The sequence below is a fragment of the Passer domesticus genome, chromosome 4 (assembly GCF_036417665.1).
Source record: "Passer domesticus isolate bPasDom1 chromosome 4, bPasDom1.hap1, whole genome shotgun sequence".
Classification (NCBI taxonomy): domain Eukaryota; kingdom Metazoa; phylum Chordata; class Aves; order Passeriformes; family Passeridae; genus Passer; species Passer domesticus.
This window is the reverse complement of record NC_087477.1, coordinates 66,450,621-66,474,718: the sequence shown is the minus strand read 5'-3', so window position 1 is coordinate 66,474,718 and position 24,098 is coordinate 66,450,621. Positions and strand designations below refer to the sequence as shown.

At 41.5% G+C, this 24,098-nt stretch overlaps 1 protein-coding gene across 2 annotated transcripts in view; it reads right to left on the bottom strand.

The window, feature by feature from the left end:
- PPARGC1A (PPARG coactivator 1 alpha) overlaps nucleotides 1-24,098 on the bottom strand; it is a 363,434-nt gene that overhangs the window by 46,299 nt on the left and 293,037 nt on the right. Inside the window, exons 1-3 of one of the 2 annotated variants that reach the window (XM_064418507.1) lie at nucleotides 22,875-22,891; nucleotides 22,027-22,171; nucleotides 16,853-17,032 (exon numbers count right to left, since the gene is read on the bottom strand). In XM_064418507.1, the coding sequence (XP_064274577.1) occupies nucleotides 16,853-17,032; nucleotides 22,027-22,152 (306 nt within the window). In that variant the 5' untranslated portion in view covers nucleotides 22,153-22,171; nucleotides 22,875-22,891. Of the gene's footprint in view, nucleotides 1-16,852; nucleotides 17,033-22,026; nucleotides 22,172-22,874; nucleotides 22,892-24,098 lie in introns of those variants that run through there. The other variant, XM_064418508.1, reaches the window with a different exon arrangement.

Here is a 24,098-nt window from a genome sequence, read left to right as displayed (position 1 = left end):
CTGAGGGGTACTTTGCCTATGAATCCTTTGTATTTAGCACTGTTGCTATTGTTAACATCTAATGAGCTGTTGGATTTGCCAAACACCCGGTATAGGTACAAACGCTTCTTTGAAATATAAAAGTTTAACACATAGCAAATAGCAAATCAAAAGATACTCTAACGCAGCATCCTCACTCTCTCATTGCACGTCTCATCAAAAGAGAATAAAAATACAAATCTCCTTTATTACATTTAATTCTGAAATTCAAAAATGCATATTTGAGTGAGACAATTTTAGCTCCTTGTCCGTGACTTTAGAAGAAAACGAAATGATTTTTAGTACCATAAGAAGACTTGTGCATATGACTAAAGCTCCACAGTCTGACATGGATCCCTGCCAGCTGAACTGTGGAGCAAGCAATATTTTCTTTGGAGTAAACTGCAAGATCCTACAATTTTTAATGAAGTCACCTCATCTTTAAAACACACAAATTAGTATTTTGGTGGGTTTTTTAGGCTACAAGCAGTTTCTCTTTAAGCTCTGTTAAGCAGGATACCCATTCATCTGCTCCTCACTGAAAACCATGACAAGATATCAAAAAAAAAAAAAAAAAGAAACTCCAAAGCAAAGCACAAATGCTCTCTGTCCTTACATACAGCTCACTCGTGCTACAGCCAGTCTGAAAGACATCACCACAGAAACCAGTCATGCGGTGTAACACCCCTGCTGCTGCTGTTGCCTCAACTTTGCACTTCTGCAGATAACACCACTGTGGGTACTTGCTGTACGAGCTCAGATCAGAACATCACAGGATTGAAGCACCAAGGGCCTCTGCACACTGATTCCTGCCACTGCCTTCCACGTGATGCCCCCGGTACTACGCCAGTCTTGGCATCCAGATGATGGCCGTAACAGGAGTACCGAATGGAAACTGATTCAGACACATTTTAGTATGTTTTCCAGTACTTCTTCCCACCCTTGCAGTTCTTGATTATGAGTAATTTTTAACATAATTCAAAAATCTCACTTTGAGTGAGGCCAACTTCTAGACAGAAATGCTGGGAAAGGTCAGGCTAAAAGCCATCCATGCAGCTGAACAGAAGCGTCTGCCCTTACTGGGCAGACATCAGATCCGACTGCCTTGGAGCTAGTAGAGCCTGTCCTCTCAGACACAATTTTTCTTTGACTTTCTTTTCAGGGTGAGGAATGTTTTTACTTTTAAATAGTGGTGGCATTCACAGATTCCCTCACCAGATATACGACCTGTGTCTTTATCAGCTCACACATAGTGGCATAACCCAGACTCACGTCTTGCAACTGCCATTAAAACTCTCCATATGTCTTCATTTGGGAAGTAAGTTTTCTTTTTCAGAAAGGAGTTAAGTTCACAGCCTCTCTGTTTAATAAACAATATGACTGTTGTCACCTGGCTGCTGAGCAACTCCTGTCTTTGAAAGTATGCACTCAGTGATTTTAGATATCTACCTCTCAGCCTTTCCTTCTGCTGTCATGCAGCAAAAATCATGCTCCATCTTCATTATGATGATTAACACTACTATCCATCTCCTACAATTTGAATTTTTAAGTAGTATTCTAGCACTACCAAGGAAACACCCCCACTGCACTGAATGATCTCCAGTCACATATCAAAAAAAAATATCTGCAGAAAGTACTCACAGTTCAAACAGACAAGATCAAGAAATGAGGATTATAACCCTTGCTTTATAGAAGGGGATTTGATGCTCACAGATTAGTCAACTTCTCAGGCCAGAGTGCCTGCAGGCTGTAGTCATGGTGGGAGAGCACGGCTCCAACGAGCAAGACCACCACCCCCTTCCAGGCAGAGCATATTTCACCAACAGTGCACACATTCCCCATCCCTAAGTACTTTCAGCTGAACTTCTGGTTGTCAGAAGACTGAAAAATGGTTATCAAGAGTGTTGGAGTCACAGCCCACAGCTAAGAAGCTCATTTTGTACATTCACGGAACTTGGTGAGTTTGCCATTTTTTGTACAGATACCATAGTATCTGCTCACTTAATACTAGCATTCCAGAATGGAAATTTCCAGAGAAAGCTGACACAGAGAGAGTAGTGAACACAGAAAAAGGCTTGTGCATAAGATATAACTCCCTTATCAGAAAGACAAAGGTATCTCTATGATGTGCTGGATGTCAGGGAGAGCAGCAGGGCTACAGCAAAAGAGACAAGTTTGAACCACTGGAAAAGAACACAATCATGACTGAGTTCAAAAGTGAGCATGGAAGCCATTCATTTTAACATGAAAAGCCAGGCCAATCCCCTAAATTGCAGGAGGAAGAGGCTATAATAGAACAGGAACTCAGTAAGTGTCTTGGAAAAACAAAGGACCCACAAAACATATTGCTTAAGTAGGGCCTTCTCTTTGCATAACTTACTTTGGGGATATAAAACCAGAAAACATCCAAAGCCTGTAAGGTAAGTCTTTACCTGTAGAGATAATCACACAGACTTGTTTGTCCCAAGGAAATATATGAAGGAGAAAGTGAACTGACGATTCGACAGAGCTTCCGTCTTGAAAGATTCCCAAATTACTATAAATCTATGTAGGAAAATATTAAGACTTTGGATGGCCCTTGGAACCAAAAACAGTCACAAAAGCAATCGCTGTTGATCCCCGTCAGGCTGCCATGATGGCAGCTGTACTGAATAAGGCTCCCAAGGTGCAGAACCTGCAGGAGGGCAGGGGTGTCTGCAATGTGCCTGACCAAAAAAGAAAGGAGAAAAAAAAAAGCTGTTGTGTTACTGCCTTGTTTTTTCTGTACACTCTTTCCATTCTTTTCTTTGCTACTGAAGAGACTGCACCTTCTTGCTACAGCAGTAGCTCAAGATCAGGGATCTGCTGCCAGGGAACTTTGGAGCCAAAGTGACAGCCTGGGATGTGGCACTCCTTTACGGACTTTTGTATGTAAGCCTGTGTCATCTACCACAGCCTGCAAAAGGTCATTATGAAGTCTGTAGAAAGTCAAACAGCAGTGATGAAGGAAGAAAGTGTCTTTGGCACAGTATCAGGGATAAAATGCCTTTCTCAAAGGCATTTGTGGGATATCAGGCAGAGTGAATTGGAATTAGGATGAGGAATTGTGCCATTAACACCAGCAACAGATTAAACACTGATGATTTTCCTTGTGTATAAGGTGGAAGAAGACAAGTTAGATATTGTGTGTTTATTGAAGCAAGAAGGTTAGAGATAAGATATAATCTAACCAAATCATGGAGTGCAATATGGAAAGATAGTCAAGAGTTACTGAGTCTGAATCAGAGGGTTTGTCTAATATCTCTAGGTACAATTACCCCGATGCAAAACAATTACTGGATTTCAGAGGAGAACACCAGGTGAAGAGGCCCTCACCATTCATAGCTGAGTATCTTTAAAAACCGTAAAGGACACCTGCACATATCCAAAGCATTTAAACAGCAGGAGGAAGACATCTCCAGGAATTTTGGAGTGTACAAACTGGGCACCAGGAATAGCATTTTCTTTGCACAGAAACCGTTCAAATGGATTCAAACATTTAAATATTTTCTAGGCTTCCATTCCAAGTCTATGAGCATTTTCACTCCTTTGCTATTGAAAAAAAAAACCAAAAAAAATGTTATTATATTACAGTACTGTCTGTGGAATGCAGAAGTTTGTAATGAAATCTGTTTTTCTTTTTAGAGGTCATTCACACTCAACTCTTAAGACTTGACTCTCTAGGGACAACAGAGGTGAAGACTAATGTGAACTATCTCCAAATCCCTACAACTTTGATTTTCACAAAGATTTAGTTTTTTTAAATTTATTTACTTTTTTATTTGGAATACACCAGCATTGTTGAGGACGATTCTAAAGAAATAACAGCACATTATGAGCCTGAATCACAAATTACTAGAGAATATAATGGAGTTCTGCACAATACATTTGAGGGATAGCTTTGTAAGAGTTCTTTTAAAGATGAATTTTGAGGAGGAGTTGGGAAAACCTAGCCACTCTGTTGAAAGGGATAGAAGGGCAATGAATTCTACTGTAGGATCTCTTCTTTTGCTGACTCAGTGAAGGCACATTTGTCATTCAAAGACAAATTAGAAAAGGGCATGGATCGTGCTACATAGATGCTTCGTCTCAGTTATCAGCCATGTACAGGCAGCTTCCAACACATCTACCTCCAAGTGCATCTGAAAAAAAAGCAATCTCTTCTGGTGGATGTGGACAGAACGCCTTTGTCAAAATATGAGTTTGAGCAAATACAGCAAAGCGGTTTAGCACAGGGAGGATTTGTCCCTGCAGAAATTGACACAAATTCCTTTAGGACAGGGGCAGCCACCCCAACCACATAGCTGGGATTGCCAGCAGATAGAATTAGGGAAACTGGAAGGTAACACTGTGGCCTAATGTAAACTCTTAAATCTGCTGTAAACACAGCAGTAACACTGGTACACAATAAAACTGGTATCTGTCACTGCACTCCCGGAAGCAGGTGCAGGGAAGGACAAGACACAAGAGTGGATTTTTGTCATCTCTGTGAATTTGTTTTGAGGAAAAAAATCCAAGCTGAAAGAAACTGTGGCAAACAGGTAGCATTCTAGTGATGGAGGATAGCTGGAGTGATCATACAGGAGAGAATAATGGGAGATCAAGTGGAAGGGTCCAGTTTGAAGTTCCTGCTATCACATAGTGCAACATGGAGCAGCAGTCCTGAGAAGGCAGCGGTCCTGCATGTTTCAAGCTGGTAAGACCAATACCCACAAAAGCAATTCATTAGGAAGTTTCTGACATGCATATCTTTAGAGAACATACAACCATCATTTTCAAAGACATAGTTTAGGCAATAGCTATTACAGACTTAAGTTTAGGAGCATGTCTCTTTCCTTCTTTAGCTGTGGGCTTAAAAATCAAAGCTTCACAAGTCTAATCTTGTGAGAGATCCTGAAAGAGAAAAACCTCTGCACATCATGGGGCTGCTCATAACAAGCCCTCTTGGGTCTAGATGGAGTCCAGAGAGGCAGCTCAAGTACATCTGGACAGTATTCACAGAGCTGCACATGCCAAGGGCAGTTCTGTAAAGTGATGGTCCAGCAAAGAATTAGCCCCCTGTGGTCTACTACCTCTGATCATACTGGACTTGAACTGACCAATGTGGGGACCCTGATGTGATTCCAGTTGCAGTGGAGAGCAGATTCCTGGAAATCATTTGTGTCTGTACAGGACACAGTCAAATAGTCCACCCAGCACAGTTTTGAAAACACAATACAGAGATGCTAACTAACTCTGCAGGAACTTCTTTGACACATTACGGTCATCTTCAGCCAGAGCTCACAGCCCAACAAGATCCCAGCTCACTCTCCAGATCTACTCCAGTATCCCTTCATCGCTTTCTCCGTGTGCCTGTGTTCCTCTGAGAGAGAGGTTTGCTCTCTCTCAGGGAAGAGCCTAGGAGGAACATTAATATTGAGTGAAAGCTAATAAACCCCCCCACAGCAGCCATCAGCACTATGCAGAGGCATACATATGGCCTTGCAAGAGCTCACCCTGATCTGTCTGAAGAGCACTGTATCAGAGCTAACACACCCTCTCTGACCAGTTACAAAGGGACTAGAGCATCTTCCAAATGACAGCATTTCTTAGCTTTCTAGTCTTCTGTGGGTTTTTGTCCAGTTGAGTTTTTAAATTTTTTTAAATTTAATTTTCTTCTTCATCTCAGATTTGGAGATTAAGTCTTCATGTTGGGATATACTACTTAGGCAGCTTCTCCTGGGGTTTGGTAGTTCCATGTCACAATGGTGCAACTGCAGCTCTGACCGGTGCTGTTTCCTGGACTAGGCAAGCTCAGCAGGCTGTAGCTGCCTCCAGCTGCCTGGGAGGAAGAGGAGTCTAGTTAAAGAGCAGTGCTCACACACCTCCAAAGGAAAAGTAAGTTGGGTTTATCGTCACTTACAAACCCCAAGGACCAGCTCTTTCCTTATTTCACTACCTTTGCTCCTTCCAAGGACTTCAAAGTGCACACCATAAAACTGGGATGGGCTGGTCACTAGTACATACAGACTCTCCCCCTGCTACACAGTTTTTAGGCATTATCACAAAATAAGCAAATAAAGACAGTGTTTAATAACTGAAGGGGAAAGAAGAAAAAAAAAGTATGCCCCAGTATCACAACCAAGGAACTTCCCATGTCAACTGCTAAAAGGCCACATGGAAGTACTGAAATTACCCTTAATTCATGGTATGAGATTTTCAGGAGGGTTAGGTACCCAGTGATAATGTTTAAAAAGTAAATGCACAAAGAAGTAATATGCCTCCAGAACTGTAACAAAAAGATTGCATAGAAAGTTATGCATTATGGATGATTTAGCAATATCATAGATAGCAAAGGCTCCCGCAAAAAGAGTGAAATCATCCCTATCTTTCCATTTGTCGGCAGAATTTTAACAAGGGGCTCCTGGGAGCTCTTGGGGGCTCCTCCATGGCTCAACAGACAAATTAACTCATCAAAGGGAAGGTAGGGATGATTAACTAACAGGAGCCCCCTCCAGCCCATCACTGGTACATGGTTATTTCACCCAGATGGTGTTCACCTACCTGAAAGCAGTAATGACAGTCTCAGATCGGATTTACAGAAAAACATAGATAATAAGGTGCCGCAGGAGTGACATGAGAGGAGTTATTGGTCTGTGATGCTCCAGACTGCGCCAGAGGCAGCAGAGCTGTTTTGTAATGTTAGTCTCTGTTTTGTAACATTATCCTCTCCACCCAAGAGATTTCCTGCTGCAAATGGGAGACTTGGTCTTCAGAGAAGCATTTGACCTGACCCTTCCTATAGGAGAGTGGGATCAACAGCAAAGAAAATGACAAGATGTGGCCACACTTCCATCACACACAAGCAAAAACACTTTGACGCCCTTTCAGGGGAAACAGATGAATGCTTCTGCAGTGCTAAGGAAAAAAATCCACAAGTTTTTTTGGCTTTTTCCCAGATGCAATTGATGTGACAATTGCTAATGTTTTGCCTGATGTCTTCATACTAATGTGAAGAGTGATTGTTGGGCTTTTAAGGACAGTCAATACAGCCAAAAAAATCCACACCAGTCCTAGTGAGAGAAAAAACAGTAAAGCAAACACAAAGCCAGAAAAAGAATTTCAAAAATGCATATGTTTCCCCCAGACAAGTAAAAATAAAAGCCTATTGCTCCTTTGTGTATGCCTGGAGGGTCAAATGCCTAACAGAGCACTTCCAAGCAGAGGTCAGGAAGCATGCACTTATGTTTTGTTTATGAAAATAATTGCATATGCATCCATTTCAACCAGACAACTTTACAGTTGTCTGGTTGAAATGGTCCAACAAGAAGACCAGGAAAATGGACAAGCTCCGTACCTGTGGAAACTAAGATTAGCCCAAGAAGCAGGTTTCCTTATATGAAAATTTGTCATGAAAACCAAGGTCAGACTGTGACCCATCTTCCTCTAAAAACTAGCATTTGGCAGTAACAGGCTTCTAGCTATATAGGGGCATGTCTCAAAGAAATTCCATAGTTGCTTAGGACTATGGGCTAAGATTTTCAAAATGGGATCAGAAACTCCTTACCAGTACTGTAAAGTAATTTCAAGGAGGGAAGAAGCAGCAGCAGAGAAACACAGAAGTATTTCCTCAGCTTCTTGTTCCATGTAGTTCCTAAACAGCCTGGGTTGGGCTAAATGGCCTCGAGATCCCTTCCCACTTCATCCCCTCTGATTTTGCAAAGCCCTCCCCTGCTCTAAGTTCATTCTTGATCCTTTACCACCCACACTGTCACCTGCACTACCTGGCTGCCTACACCTCACCCAGAAACCCACTTAAAGTAGATATCAACAGACCAAAGATCCTGTTCACTGTCTCAACACACAGGGCCTGGTGAGTGGAGAACATCACTGCTAGATCTACCTAGCCAAGTGATACATATTTACAAGCAAAAAACCAAAAAGAAAAACCCAGCCCCTAATACTAGAAGAGTTCTGAAACTCTTGTAATACCTGCTTTTCACATCTGGTCACTGACTACTCTGTGGAAATATGCAAACCTGCAGCATTCTCACCAAAGCAAAAATTCCAGTGAGATGTCTCACTTCCATAACATTTATTACCTAAGGTCTCTGATGCACTTCCTGAGTCATTATGTAACTGCTTATACAGCAATATGGGAGAAGAAAAAAATGGAATTTTGCAAAAGTTTTGGAGCACTTTGAGAAATAATTTTTTGTCCTCCAGGAGAAATTCCCATTCCAGAAGAAAACTCCCACTGTTTCTTTTAGCAGCTTATGTGGAAGTTCCTATGACCAAACCAATCCTCCAGATAACCATTATCATCACCTCCCTGACAAGAGGTGAGAATCTCTTTTACCCATTTTCTCAATGTTTATTCAAGTGTATCTCCTGTAGGAGAGATCTGCATTACCTCACCCTGTTTGATGGCGGCCCCTCCAAATCCAGATAAGATTTAGTATTACTAAGCCTTCAAGGAGCAGCTATGGCAGCAGCCAGAAGCAGAAGTTCTCCCTGCCCATTTGACACCTTTAGCCCCATAATATGCCTGGAAGGGATGATCCTCCTAAACTTTATGTGATAAGCTGGATGGCTGTGAGCTGTTCAGGCAACTCAAACCTGTCATAAATCAACAAGGCAACAACACTTGCCAGAGGCTGCCACCACGGCTCCTCACAGAAAATACTCTTCTTCTGATTATCGTCTTAGTGATTAGAAGTGCCCATTATGGACCAGCACCCCATTGTGTTTCTCACAGTAAAGCACAAAAGCACAGATGTGTGTGAGGAAATGGAAGTATTATTCTAGTGCATCACACGGCTCATGCTTCATGACAACACCAAAATCTCAATAGGTTTTGGGTTTGTGCTTTCATAAACAAAACCCAGTGATTACTGCATGTGGTAAAAAGCAAACTCCAATCATGGCCCTTCAGACTCATCACCGCCACAAAGTGCTAATTAATTTCTCAATCATTACGAAGCAAGACTGCTGCTCTGTTGTGTCAGAACGGAAAATTCAGCCAGAGCAACCAGCTATGCGTGGAAAAGGGGATGATTTCCATCGAGACCCAAACCCAGCCTCCACGGCTGAGTGTGCCTGCACGCTCAGTCAGAGCTCCATGCCTGCCAAGGCTGCAGCCCGTCACTTACAAAGGCACCAGGATCCTGTATGCACCTGCATAAAGCTACCAAAATAAAAATTAGACACTGGAGAAAAAGAGGCCTATAAAGCTGGCAGGGGGCACTCCTCCAGAAAGGCTGCAAATTTCCAGTGCATCTAAGGATTACCCACAGTAGTACAACAAAAGCTACAAATAGGTACGTTTTCACAGACACACATAAACTCTTCTTTGTATTTTTTCCCTGTTCATGGGGAAAAAAACAGTTCATCATGATTCAATACCAAAACTTTCTTCCTGCAACAAATATGCTCTGTGCAATTTCCTCCTCCTGACCTACACATGCACAATAGGTTAGTGGCACTAAGGATAAAGAATTCCTAAATTAAGACTTGTGATAATTTTATCCTTCTGTAATGGCATGGGCCAGAGTTAATGTTAAGTGGGATGGGGCAGCAGGGAAAGAGCACGCCAGGGTTAAGATGGACCGTTTAGTAGCAATTAGCAATGTTGCACTGAGCAAAAATAGCAACAATGGAAAAAAAAAAAGAAAAGTCACAGTAGAAACAAAACCATTAACAGAAATAAATTTAATGTAACTAGTTAGCATTTGTCTATGAAAGGCAAACTTTCTGTCACTGTTGGTAAGCCAAGGGGGAATTAAAATAACAGAAGAATCCTATCAGAAATATTTACTTCCCACTAGCAATCAGTCTGGGATTGTTTTTCTAACAAAAGACAGAGCTACTGTCCCATATTTTCGTGACCCCTTCTGCAGTTCCAGGGAGAAAATATTTAGTTCAACATTATCGTAAGCTAGAATATGGCTCTATTTATGTGACAAGTTGACAACATACAATTTCATGCTTGTTGAACTGATCTGTGTTATATATTCACTGTGAATATTATGAAGCCTCACCATTATAAATATGAAACAGTATACACTTATTCAAAATAACTCCAGCAGTAGCAATTTATAGCTCGGTTGTTTGTGTGCTTATGAAGTCCAAACGCCACCTTAAGAAGCTGCATCTCACTAAAACAGATGTGGAGTGTGACTGTGACCAAAGTGGATTTAAGATGACCTCTGTGAAAGGAGGCTGTTACATTTTTGTTTGTATGGCAGCTGACACCAGTTCATATTTAGCTACGTAGCCAAGTGGGAACACAGTGTAACACAGTGTCCTCAAGGGCTGGTTTTAACACAGGCCAAGACATCCCTCTAATGACCTAATTAGCTTACTACTGTTCTGGTGAGGGCTAGTCTTCCCTCTCAGAAAAAGCACAGGTGCTCTACAGAGCAGCAGCACAGTGAGCATCTCAGGCCATGGCTGCTCTAGGTTAAATGTCTCCTTAATGGGACCGTGAAGTGGCTCAGTCACATTTTCTTGATTGCACGCCTGGGGAATAGTCTTGGTGGCCACATACATCAAACAATAAACTCTCAAAGCAATTGGTTTTTTTCTCATTTGGGACTTCTTTCCTGCCTGAAGGTTTCAACCAACATGCCAGGTGGTTCTTGCTTTAAAGCATTATAGTTTGTCCAAGCGGGAAAGAAAAAAGGAGCAGCAGCACACCTTGGTAACACTAGATACAAAGCATTTGCATAAACTCTTTCCAATTACATAGCAGCTGGTTCGAGTAAAATAAATTCCACTTACTGCTTGAACCTTATTAAATGTCAGCATAGCTAATCACAGATTATCGTTTACATACATCATCCCACATTGACAGGATGTTATTGTGCTGATCTCCTATTTAGCAGATATAGAACCCTGAGTCAGGCCACAGACACTGTTAAAGGTAATGCATTCAAACACACAACAAATGTGACACTGCTCCATTAGGAATATAAAAAGTCCGGCACTTTTGTCAAGTGTATGCTATTTTCCTCCCCTGGAAATGAGGGACTTCTCCTAGCTTCACAAGTAGGCTTTATGATACATTGTTACCTTTTATCATCCTTATAAAGTTTCCTATCCCAAATCTGCATCTTTTGCCTTTATGTTTATTGTTGTATTAAACCTATGACGTTGTCTGTTTCACTACTAAATCTATCCCATAATCACATACTGTACATTCATTTCTCTAGGACCTCAGAGCTCTTATGTGTTCACTTTTATGGTCTCTTATGAACTGTTAGGAATAGCAACTTGCAGGAATGTTTGTAAAGTAATCTCAGACTGAACTCAGCCTTTGCCTTTTTTTACCACAGAGTGATACTCTCTGCAATGAAATCCAATTTGCCATAAAAGCAGTTCATTACAGGCTGCATTTTAGAAGGACAGAAGTTCCCAAACACATGTGCTTATCATGTAAAACATTCAATCTGCATGAATCCGAATATCAAAAAAGCCTACTCATTAGAGCAGGAAAGTACATGTTGATATGACTTGGTCTTGTGTTGCTGCCAGATTCACCAGTATGCTCTAAGCTACTGCCCAGAGCTATTTTCTTCATGCCCTCCAGGGCCTCAGACAGGCTGCTATGTGGTGCACACAATCACAGTCCTTTCAAGCACTTTGATAAGCTTTATTCTGCCATTATGCCATCTAGAACATTAAACACAATGTTTAAGTTCTATGTTAAATCACAATCAGCTCCTATTAACTGTTCCAAGCTCCTCATTTTTATCAACAGTTACTTTATTAAATCCTTAATAATATAGATGGAATAGTTAGTTAATTTGTGTGTTGAGCCATGGATGTTAATTTGTAAACATAATAACATACTGCAATCATTTGCATAATAGCATTTTAATCTTTTTAGTAAAAGCTGTAATTCCCTACAAAGTACGCTGCAGTAGAAACTAAGTGACTATTGGTAATAATAAAAAAGGCCTTAAAATTCTGATCCTATTATAGTGTTGGAACATACCCAAACTGCTACCATAATCTCTGAAATGTTACTGTTCTCTGATTTAGGTGTCTGTGTCAAGAATAAAAATGAAGTATAACTGGTAGCAGTAGACTATTTCCTAAATGTAATTTAGTATTCACTAAGCACCAGCACTTTGCAAATAGCTCTGAGGCTTTCCTTCAAAGTTCAGAGCTCTAGTTATGCATATTGTGTGAGGTACACCATGCAGCTCACCTCCAGCCTCTGTTGTGCTGAATAGATGGCTATGATAAATCATGCTGATTTGGCACTGAAGGGCATCAGCCATCAAGGATTTGACTACTACGTCTTTTTTTTTTTTTTCCCCTGAGATTGTATCTCCTTGAACTGCCTGCCCTGGGCTACTAGTTTTGGAGAAAATTAAAAAGTGGAAAAAATGCTAGGGAAGGCTACTACAGAAAGTCTATATAGGCTCAGTTCTCTGGAACCCATTAACTCCAGTCACAAGACTGGCAAAGAAAACATTGGTGGTTGTTTAAAAGTCAGGCCAAGTCATTTTACGCAAGATCTGGTAATTCATTAATCAATCTGGCTGCAAACCTTGAATGAATAACCTGCAATGGTGAAAGAGACTGGCAGCACCACAGAACATGAGGGATTTTATAATCTGAACCAATGCAAATTACCCTGGTGATGTTTAAGGCTTCCCTCAACACTCATCATCTCCCTGATACAATCCCTTCCAAATAAATAAGAAATCATTTATCTCCATGCAGTCCCCTGCTGCCAGGGGAAAGACAGTCTGCATTTCATTGTGTATTTCTTTCTCTCCTCACATTCTCATTGTAATACAGCCCTTTCTGGCAGTCTACAATAAAATGTAGTTATCTTTTTAGGCTTTCCAAATACATGGCACATAGAATGGCCTTGAGAAGTAACATGGGATACACCTACATAAAACAATTAAAAACAAAGTCATCAAACACTGTAAGCATCACTTTGGAACGTAGATTTATGTAAATAAATTAAATCTGCATGAGGACAAGCAACGTGGGTTTTCTGAAGTCTTTTTGAAGGCTAAGAAAAGTGTTGTGCCAAGTACAAGATTTATGATTTTACACAGGTTCATTGTAGTTTAACAGGTTATTGCCTATCTACAGGCTGAATTTTCTCTTATCATCAGCTGAGTTATTTGTAAAAAATACCAACAAAAAGAAACATCCACTGTAGATATCTTCCTTCTCCATAATGCTAGGTATGGATCATAAATAATTTTAAATATGACTAATCATACATGATATGGTACAGTATATTTCAAGAAGCCTCAAGGGACAACAGTTCATGAACAAAAAGCCTTCTCACTCATGACACATCAAGTTGCATGTTTGTTCACAATTTCATATAGCTTTCAGAATGAAAATTTAACCATTTTGATTTTCTGAAAGTAGCCTAATTAAATTTTTTGCAAATACAATTTTTTTAAGTCTAGTTCTTCACAAAAACAAACAATAAAAGTGAATGGTCCAGCAAACCATCTAAATAACTGGTCTTGGGTGACTTGTTAACTATTTACTTACATGAACTTGTGTCAATAGACAGCAGCCTGAGGGGCAAGAACTCCTTCATTTTATCTTTTCAAGCAAAAGGCAAACAAAATTAGGTGAAAAACAGAAGTGATCGAGCTGTGAATAGAAAGAAATCACGCAATTCATACTGTACGTAAGTACAAACACTGGTAAGAAAAGCCTCTGTGCTGGGGCAGTCCAGGTTTGATTTGGGACTCGTATGGGCATGTGAGCAGAATGATGCAGGGATGAATAAGGTGTGTCTGCAAAATATTGGTGTGTTTTAATCCTCGAGTGAAGGCCAGTATCTCATCACACCTAAGCGGATGAGAGCAGGGATTTCTACTTAACACTTACATACTATCTAGACTAATTGGACCTTTATCTCACTTGGCTCCTGGTTGCTACCATAACTATTAATAATTCCTAGCCTGTGAGACTCCCAGTGCCACTAAGCTTGCGGGTGCTCAGCTCAAGTGAGCTTTCAGGAATATGATTTGCAGAAAGATTGAAAATTCACTTTATGAAATACAAACCTTTCTTAAATGAAAAAAAGTGCATCAGAGATACTCAGGAACTTTGTAAAGGGCTTTTGGACACTGTCCCTCACATAGACAATGCCACATGCACTGCATTAATACCTCAAAGGAGAGTGTGTTTCATTCAAGGCTAGATTTGGCAATGCACTGTACAGCTTGAGCAAGTAATGCTGCTCATGTACTTCCCATCATTTGCTTGTCATTCTGGTTCCTTCTTTTCCACCCCAAATAGGCTGTATTTCTATTTTTGTATGATAATGTCTCATCTGGAAGCTTAAGTTAGGTAAAACATACTACTCCCACAACAACAAGAGAGAAAAAAAAAAGTTTAAAAAGGTAAAAAAATACATTATTTTCTTTTTTAAAAAGCTATTGGGGATCAATATGGAAAAATCTAGTGATTACTAAATTAGAAACTGCACAAAACTTCCATTCTCTCAGCTAAAACAAATAGTTCCTCACAGAGTATGTGAGATAGTCCCTGGAGGAAGAAGACATCTTCTTCTGATCTTGAGCACCCCCAGTCGTCACATTATTGAGCGGCAGAGGCAAGAAATAGTGCAAAGTATCCAGCTGTACAGTGGAGAATGGGGACAGGGTTAATGCACAGGAGGAGAAAATAACTGTTTCGTTACCATCTTCCTAGGCCAAGCAACCAAGAAATGTAAATACAACACTCTAAGAGGCTGAAAATAGTCTAATTTTGCACTGCAGTATTGTAAAATACCATTAGGGCACAATTTGTCCCTACAGGTAAGTATGGGCCAAGCTGTGATGAGACAGCAATGCAGCCTGCAGCTGAAGTCACTGAGTGTGAGGAGAGAAAACAACAGAATTTGTGTGTTAGATTCATTCCCCCAGTTGCATTGCCCCTGTCTCTCCACACATATTCCCCTGTTTCTTCACACTGGGGCAGCTCATCCTCGTGAGATGTTGTCCCTGTCACCATCTCCCAGTGAGGTTAACTACCAGCCTATCTGCTCGTCCTGCAGTTTGCAACATGCTTCGATTTTCAGCACAGGAATTGCCTCCTACACGAGGTGTGCAGGGGAACGGTCACTACCTATCTGAGACAACATTATACTCAGTAGCTGTGGCCATCAGAGCAGACAGGCAGTAACACATGGGACAAGAAATGAAGCCAAGTTCCACTGGTTATACTGGAATAATCTGTATGCTTAGATTTGGTAAATACCTGATTGTATTACTTATCTGGAACTTACACTTTGAAAGTCTGCATCTTCAACTGATTTTTCCTAAGGGAAAATGGTTCTGCATTTGGCTTTTGATGAATGTGAAAAAATATGTGTCCTTAGTTATAAAAAAAGCAAAACAAGCCTCCATCACAGTCACTGCAAATGTGGACCCTGCCCCCCAGCCGCCACCAACATGCCCTACCCTGCCTGAGGCAGTACAACTGCAATTCAAGAACCAGACAGGATCTGGAAACTTTGTAAAACAAAGTGTGGAACATTATACAACTAAAGAAAAAAAGGGCCTGAGCACAAGGCTTTGCAGGGCTGATTTGATTAAAATAGAATTAATTCCAAGTTATTTGGATTTAAATTACAGAAACTAAACAGAGAAGACCAGTTTCTGCTATCAGTTGCATTGGTTTAAATCCAGAGCAATTAATCTGCATCAGGGAGATCACTGTGAGTTTAGAGTGGTATACAAAGGAAGGAGAATTTTATTCAGGACATCACATCCTAGGTAAGCATTTTACTATACCATTTCAGTTAATTTTTTCCAGCCTTTAAAATTCTACCATGCTAATCCGGGGTTTTCCGGAACCAGCGGGCTCGCTGTACTTCCTGGAGCTGTGGTACTTGGTGAGTGAGAAACAGCACCCATAGCTTGCTTTTGTACAAGGTCTTCCTGCCAGCTAATCAATTTATTGTTCAATTTCCCAGTCAGTGAACGATCTATGGCCTCTCCTATCAACAAGGAGGGAAGGAGGTTAGAGTTTAGGAGGGGCACGGCTGCCCAAAACCACAAGGTGGAGAATTATGAAGGCTTTACACAACAAAAGAAAGAACACCCGAGACAGAAATAGAGACAGTAACCCTCCTTTCATACACCCTAACCCCCAATGCACACTTAGAAAGCAAACAATTAAATCTCTCCTATCATCCTCTTACTTTTACTTTTAGATTGCTCTCCACCAGGAGATCTATGAAACATCGGAACGCTGAGCTGGTCCCTGAGCTACTGACAGTCCTCACTGCTTTCTGCCACACTCACCCTTCCTCTCCCCTGAACACTAACAAATCACGGACCTCCCAGTTTGTGTGCAAGTAACTTGCACAGTAAGGCTCTGAGTGGTAAAAATCTTTACTAGAAATGTTCCAGCTACTCATCAGCTAGCAGGTGTGTAGCACTCTGCTTCTTGCCGAGGAATTCAAGTGAAGACAACAAACAAACTTCAACTCCTGTTTTGCTCGGTAGCTGACAACAGTGCAACTCCTCATCATGACACCACAGGGCAGTGTGCTCTAGGTACTCTTTAGCTGTTTCCTCTCAAAAATCACAAGTTCCATTTAAATTCTTTTAAGGCTTTCCCCCACACACCCTTCAGATCGCAGGTCTGGTTTTGATCATGATGATTAATGATACTAGTCAGAATCCACAGTACACCAGCAGTCTTCTTGTCTCTTAATGGTAGAAAAATAGTAAACTATTGTCCACCAGACTAATAAAAAAAAAAGCCAAAAACAAAACAGAAAAAAACAAGCAAGGACTTTGCAACATGCACTTGCATCATCTTGCCTTACCTCGAATATATTGGCGGGTTCATTGCTGTACTGATTGGAGATGATCTCTGACTGGTCGCTGTACCACTTGAGTCCCCCCAGAAAGCTGTCTGCATCCAGGTCGTTCACATCTAGTTCAGAGAGGTCAAGTTCTGGGAGATCTGGGCAAAGAGGCTGGTCTTCACCAACCAGAGCAGCACACTGCAGGATACAGCAACACAGAAATAGTTTCATTAATTACCAGGAATCTATTAACTAATATCATGTGATAAGAATTAAGCTTCAATTACGCTATGGCACAGGGTCACTAGGATTGACTTTGTTTTCTGAAAAAATAGATAGTATTTGGTCACTGTTAGCTCTAACACAGGTATATAAAAGGGCAGAGAAAACAGCAGGGCATAAGCTGTCTTCTCTATCCAGGGAAGATGACTTTCCTTCTCCCTGTACCATTTGATAATTATCATAGTCAAAGCTTTAAATCCAACAGCAGAGGCCAAAGCATGGCCTTATTCTCCTTCCAGAGTGAACCAGTGCAGGTAGAAGTTACAGATGAATACCTCTGGGCAAGGTCTGTCACGCATTTCTTGATACATTCAGGTTAAAGAGGCACAGCCTGTTACAGCCTTCAGCCCTGGAGGCTAGCTCAAGCTGGAGACAGTCACACTTTCACTTCTACAGCACCTTACTGAAATCCTTACAGCCACTCATGATGGTGGCTACCATATGGGCATAAAAAAATATGCGTTAGTGACCCTGCTGTACTCTTTTCCTGATGCATAAGGGTCCTGCCAAACAAGTGTGGCTTGAAATACCCCTATAGTCTCCTCTCAGTGATGGGCATGGTTAGTTCATGCAGCCCTTCACCTGCTTGGTGTGAACACATCTATTATCCTGTCCGGTTTCCTAAATATCCCCAGAGAGAAGCTGTACTCAGAGAACCAAATGGATTTTCCTCTTTAGCAGCCTCTGATTCAGTAATCCTAAAAGAGGGTCTGTGAAACATTTCAGTTGAGGCAGTAAACAAAGTCTAGTCTGCAGGAATCCTCTTCAGCAGTGCAAAATGTTTCTGTCTGCACAATTTATGAAGAGAGTGAGGATAAATAAAAACAAACCTAGAGTAAGTATCTTTTTATATGCCAGTATGAAGCTAGATAGGGTATTGACTGACCTACTAAGGAAGAAAAAATTAATAACATACATGCACTTCAACACAGCAATTGAAATGTTAGAGTATTCACCAAAACCATTTCCTAATTATAGAAAACATGTAGTAACAGTTTGGCAAATAGCTGAGTCCCATATGTCAATGCTGCTCAATTAAGCAATTCCTACTGCACTGTTCCGTGGATCCTTGTAACTCATCTCCGAACATCCACGTCGATACGGGCACACTGCAAAGCACACGTGGAGCTGCAGAGGCACCTGAATGGTTAAAAGCCATCTAAAGTCAACTGAGTCTACGGGCATCTACCGTATTCCTAGCGCTGCGTTAAGGATGGCCAAGAGCAGGACCTCCGCAGCTCCTGTCAGTTGACTGGGTGGCTTGAATGATTTCCCAACTTCTATTTGGACTGAAGTCAATGGAGAAAGCGCCGCTTTCTGAAGGCAGATGTCTGTAGGGCACTAGCAGTGTCCATGGATGTGAATCGCTCAATACTGGTTATGTCACTCTCGCAAGAACCGCCTTTAACAACAATGTAAGCCAGAGCTGCTGAAGGTGAATTTCATTGATGTTTCTGTCCCTGGAATCTTGGTGTGTCTGCAGTGCACGGGCTGGATGCAGCAGCGCAGCCGTGAGCAAAGATTTTGTCTGTTGGCACAAAGACTCGGTGCAGCTGGTGTGAGCTATAATTTACCAGACAACTTCTACGTCTACCAGGACACTACAAGATAATCATAGAGTAGGCCAAGGGGCAAGGAAGCTGAGAGGCTGCAAAACGAGGCTCTGAAATAGCATTTGTTTTTCTTCCTATTATTTAAGGGGCCGTAGAACTGTAAGAAGTCAAAATCCCACTTAAGTAATGTTAACTTTTTTTTTAAATCTGAATTTTTTAGCATTATTTTGAGTGTAAGACAAAAAGAAACAAAATTAGAGAGTTTCCTCTTCTTTAGTGCGAGACACAACCTTCTGCCAGCAGTCTTATAATACAGAGATGACCTTTTTTGATGCTTGGCCGAAATCTCTGATCTCATTAAAGGATAATCTAGTTTTTGACTGAAAAGGTAGATTCTCAGCATCATGCTCAGGTTTGTGTTCTGGAGGTCAGTAGCTTATAACTGATGCCACAGACTTCTAAAGTATCCTGCTGATCTGTTACTGCTTTCATTTATAAAAATAGCTTCACCCTGTGAACCACCTACTTAAACATGTTTACTTTTGGTAATCTGCATTTTTTAAGTTCCTACAGTGGGCTTTTGAAGTAACATAAACAATGGTATTAAAAAAAATCCTGCTTATCGCAGCCTTCATTTACCTATAGAGACTGCAATGTCACCTAAAAATGTAGCTGCTGAAATGAAGTATATATGCCTTGCCAGTGTTGACATGATAATAAAATCAATGTTTCTGAATATGACATTATGCTTCTGAGCACACAGAGCACATTAATCTGAGACACATTAGCAGCAAGTGTTCCTGTTATTAATTTATATTTGGCCTTTGGATGCTGCCAGATTTAACACTCCAAGTCCTAAAACTGTCCTCATCTGACACGCTGATATTTGCTGTTTGCCTATACATCTGTAACAGGTGCACCTGCATTGCTAGCACACATTTTACTGTCTTCCCACAGTTATTTGATATGATAGTTATTCCATAACTATAGCCCTAATTTTACAGTAACATTTAGGAGGATAAAGCAGTCACTAAACACAAAAGGCTAATTACTGTGTGTTATTTCACTCCAACAGACCTTTTTTCTCTTAGTTCAGACGCAAACAGTAAATTAGCTTAACTGCACTGATGGTAATGAATCATTATAATTAAGTATAATTCTCCATTAACCTTTTGGCTGTTTTTGTGCCTTTGAAGGTAAATTAAAAAAAAAAGAAGAAGAAGAAGAAGACTGGACTTATGCCATATTAATTATATTAATGAAAATATAATCTTTGTTTTATTTTTAACAAGTTTTTCAAAGTGCCAAGGGGATGAACTCAGGAAAGAGAGACTTGACAGAATGTGTGTCATGTGGATTCTCTCTATCAATCTTCGCAACCTTACTGTACATCACCTTCATTAAGCTGTGAAGCACTGGGGACGCTGGTCAGCTACAGTGATGCAGGCCTTTATTAAACAACACGCCATCCTGTCATTATGTGAGCGAGAATATAATACATTTAACATTGACAGCAAATATTAATGATTCAAAGAATGAGAGCTGCCTCCAGTGCTTGCTGCCTGCGTTATTTTAGCTCAGTAAAGGTGATCCCCTGAGCCGAAGCAGCACGCAGACGCTAGTGTTGCTACAGGAAGTGCAATGCAGGAGCACACTGGCAAAATCCTACCCACAGTTAATCCATCCACCACACAATTAATATTAGGATGAAACTCTTTTTTTGGTTCTTTTTTTTTTTCTCTCTGCACTATGAAAAAGTCATTGCCATAAATTATCTATTCTGTTACTAGCTTGAAATTACTGCAGGAACTCTAGTGATTAAAATAAATCTTCAATATTTCCATATAAGCTGGTTCCTCAATCAGTTCCTAGCAGCATTAAGAATAATACACGATGGAAAAATGAAGCTATGGCAGCTGAGACCCATGCTACAAGCCAGACAACAACCCACAGGATACTCCAGCTACTCAGAAACAATTAGGACTTTGGAGCCAGAAAGTCATCCACTTACTGCCTTGACTCATAATAGCTACAGGACATATGAATTATCCATATCTATTCCACTTTACCAAGAAATCAAAACAAGATAAGACCAATTACAATATGCAAACAGAAATCTGTGGATACAATGGCAAGCTGCAAATATTTAAAACATGACAAAATCACTTGAGAATCCACACACATGCTCTGCCAGACAGGAAAAATTTACTGGAGAACATGGAAATGGTTCACTTTAGATGGGTAGCTCTCTACAGCGTGAACATCTTATTTAAAAAGCATTGCCTGTAACCTGTTTTTCCCTCCCCCATTGCCCAAGGGAAGCATTTTAAGCACTTATTCCAAGCCTGAATCCAGAGGATTAGTTCCTTTGAGCAGGTCTGTATTTGGGATTCCTCTCCATGGGGTCCAAAGAAAGTTTGCCTCGCTTCGCAAGTTGCCCAAACTTTCAGGTAATGCTCCATTTTGCTGAATGCAAATGTGCAGAAATCATCAAACCTCACATTATACTCCAGAGATTACCACGGGGCTGCTTGCCTTTTTTATTTTTTCCTTTATGAATTGTAGCCAGCAGAAGCTGTGGATTTGATGTATTGCCGTCTATTTTTACACAAGCAGCAGCAGCAGCGGCGGCAGCAGCAGCAGCAGTTCACACAGTCCTGCATAAACTCTATTCTCATGGTTCATCCTGTTGTCTCTGCTGTACAGTGGGATTTAACCATTTCTTGGACTACTCAGATTGACTGCAAACCCTGCTCTACGGGGCATTAGCTACAGCGTCAGCATTCCAATACCACAAGTAGCAGGGAAACGTCTCCTTCCAGAAATCTCTTTTAAAAGCATCTAAAGGCAAACAACAGGGTATTCATTCCTGTGTGCATGTTTATATTCTGTAGCTGATAAACAAGGAAAAAACCTTTGACAGAGCACAGTGAAACAAGGAATTAAAATATGAAGCCATGAGTTAATTATAACTTTTTTTTTTTTAAGAAATATTAGTCTTATTCTAAATAAACATGGCATTTTTCCAACCAGGCCACTGAACGCCACTGGAAATGCCACTTCAGACACCGATTCATATCAATATCTTAGAGCATAAATATTGCATATGACGGGAAAGCGAGCCAGAGGCACATGAAAATAGTTTCCAACTGCAGGAGATACTATACTGATGACAGGAGCTCAGCTTTGATTTGCTCAAGGCATCGCAGAGTAACCTTAAAATAGCAAACTTGCTGGAGTTAAGATAAGATAGGGACTTGTTTGCAAAGTGCGCTGCCTCGGCCGTCCTGGCGCTGCCCTGCCGAGCCCGCGGCCCCCGCCGGCTCCCCACGGCCGCCCACGCCGCGCTCCGCTCACCTCGAGATCACTCCATACAGAGTCCTGGTTGCACATGTCCCACGCCATCCAGCTGCGGAGCGACGGCAGGAAAGCTGGCAAACTACAGTCCAGAGGCAGGCAGGCAGGCAGGCAGCAGACACTCATGCAGGCAACGAGACCCTCTCTGAGAGTGAACCGAAGGCACCTGTCTTACTACTGTTCCCCGTCACATGACAAAGCTATTAAAAAGTAGGCTGGGCTGTCACTCATCCAGCCTTCTGGAGCCGCTGCTCCAGCCCGTGACGTCAGCCAGGGGCAGACCCAGCCTGAAGTGAAGTAAATCTTTGCAAAACCCGCTCAGACCTCGGCGGCCGCGGCAACACGCTGCGATTCAAAGCAGATTTCCACGCCACACCCCCGGAGCGCTGCTCCCGCCGTAGCACAGCTCCCATCCCTCCCCATCCTTTTTAATTTCTTAGCTTGCTTTCTTTGTCTTCCCCCCACAGCCCAGCACACAATGGGCAGAGCGGCGCTTATAAGAAAGAAAAAGTGAAGTGACTCCCAGCCGAGGCACAGCCTGCGTGCTCCGAGCAGCCCGAGCGCCTCTCCCGTGCCCGCACCGCTCCCCCGCCTCCCTTCCCAGAGGCTGTCCCAGACTTCGGCAAAAGTTACACCACCTCCCAGCATTTCTTTGTTGCACTCGGGGATTTTGCCCCTCCCCGAGTATTTTGGTTAGGTTGTGGTTTCTCACAGACAATTGCAACTCAAGTTAGTTTTTTTCCACGGTAAATCTATCGGCAACCCCGCCCCCCACGCACACCCCCCACCCCGGCATTTCCCTGACATGGACTCAGCATCTATAAAAAATGTTGCTACAGTTATCTCACCTGCTCCGAGGGGGAAGCCTGATCCTGTTCCCAGATGGATTACAGTACTTCGAGCTGCTCTTTAATCGCTCCCCCGTCTCCGTGCATTCCCCAAGGAACCACGGCTGTGACCAGGAGCTGTCTCCGTCCTGCCCAGCGCCCGCGACCCCCGCCCGCCTCCGCAGGGCTGCACCCGCCCGACCTGAACCCACTGTCTGTTCATTGAAATAAATTAATTAAAAATCTCCTGTCGTGTGAAAACCCAGACACACTGTTAACACCTGTCTCCCCGCCAAAGCCTTTCCCAGACAATAGGGGCTGCTGCAGGTGCAACTGGTTTACGATGCCCCTTTGCGTTGCGTACACAACAAATTCCACGTACAAAGCTGAACTGCAAATTGTTGTCCAGAACAGGGAAAGAAAACCCAGAAATAAAGGTCTTGTTTAACTATCCCCACCTGCCTGCATATTGTCTTAAGCTGCAGTTCTTTTAATTATCTGGGCGCAAAAATTCTCGTGAAATGTAAATGCTGGCTCCCTTGTGCTGGGCTACCAGTCAAAGTTACAAAACTATAGCTTATCATCCTCCATGCCATGAAATATTCATTTTCATTGTTATTTGCAAACTTGAGTATTCTAAAGAATAAATGAATTCAATTATTATACAAGGCTATGGCAATTTTGCTGAGAGGAAAAAAAAATAAATAAGAAGTACAATTCTTGAAATAGCCTTTTCCTCACAGACACTGGAACCTTCAGAAATGGTAGGAGGTCTCAGATATATTCTCTGCTTATTTGTGTTTCCTTGTAAGTCATTGTTGCCAGTCCTGATAAAATGTACATTTTTCTGAGTTTGTCCTTAAGTTGCAAATCACATCACAGTCATATTTTCACCAAGCACTGATGACAAAAATGGCATTGTTTTTACTTTACTTAATTAAAAGAAAAAACACAGCAAAATACCGAATAACTACAGAAAGGCTTTCCTACAAATAATTAAATTAACGGTATTGCTTTGCTCTTAACAAAAAAACCCCAAACTAATTTCCTTCCCAATTACATGCTGATTTAATGATAAAACTGCAGTAAATTATTAAGATCTGTGGCAAAGGTGAGTACCTCTACCCCCAGAACAGTCAACTGCGAAATAATACTGGGCATCTGCCTGCCTGGAGTACAGTTGGTTCTTATTAATTATTATCTGTGGATCCATGGTTGGTGGAATACTCTCCTTCAGTACCTACT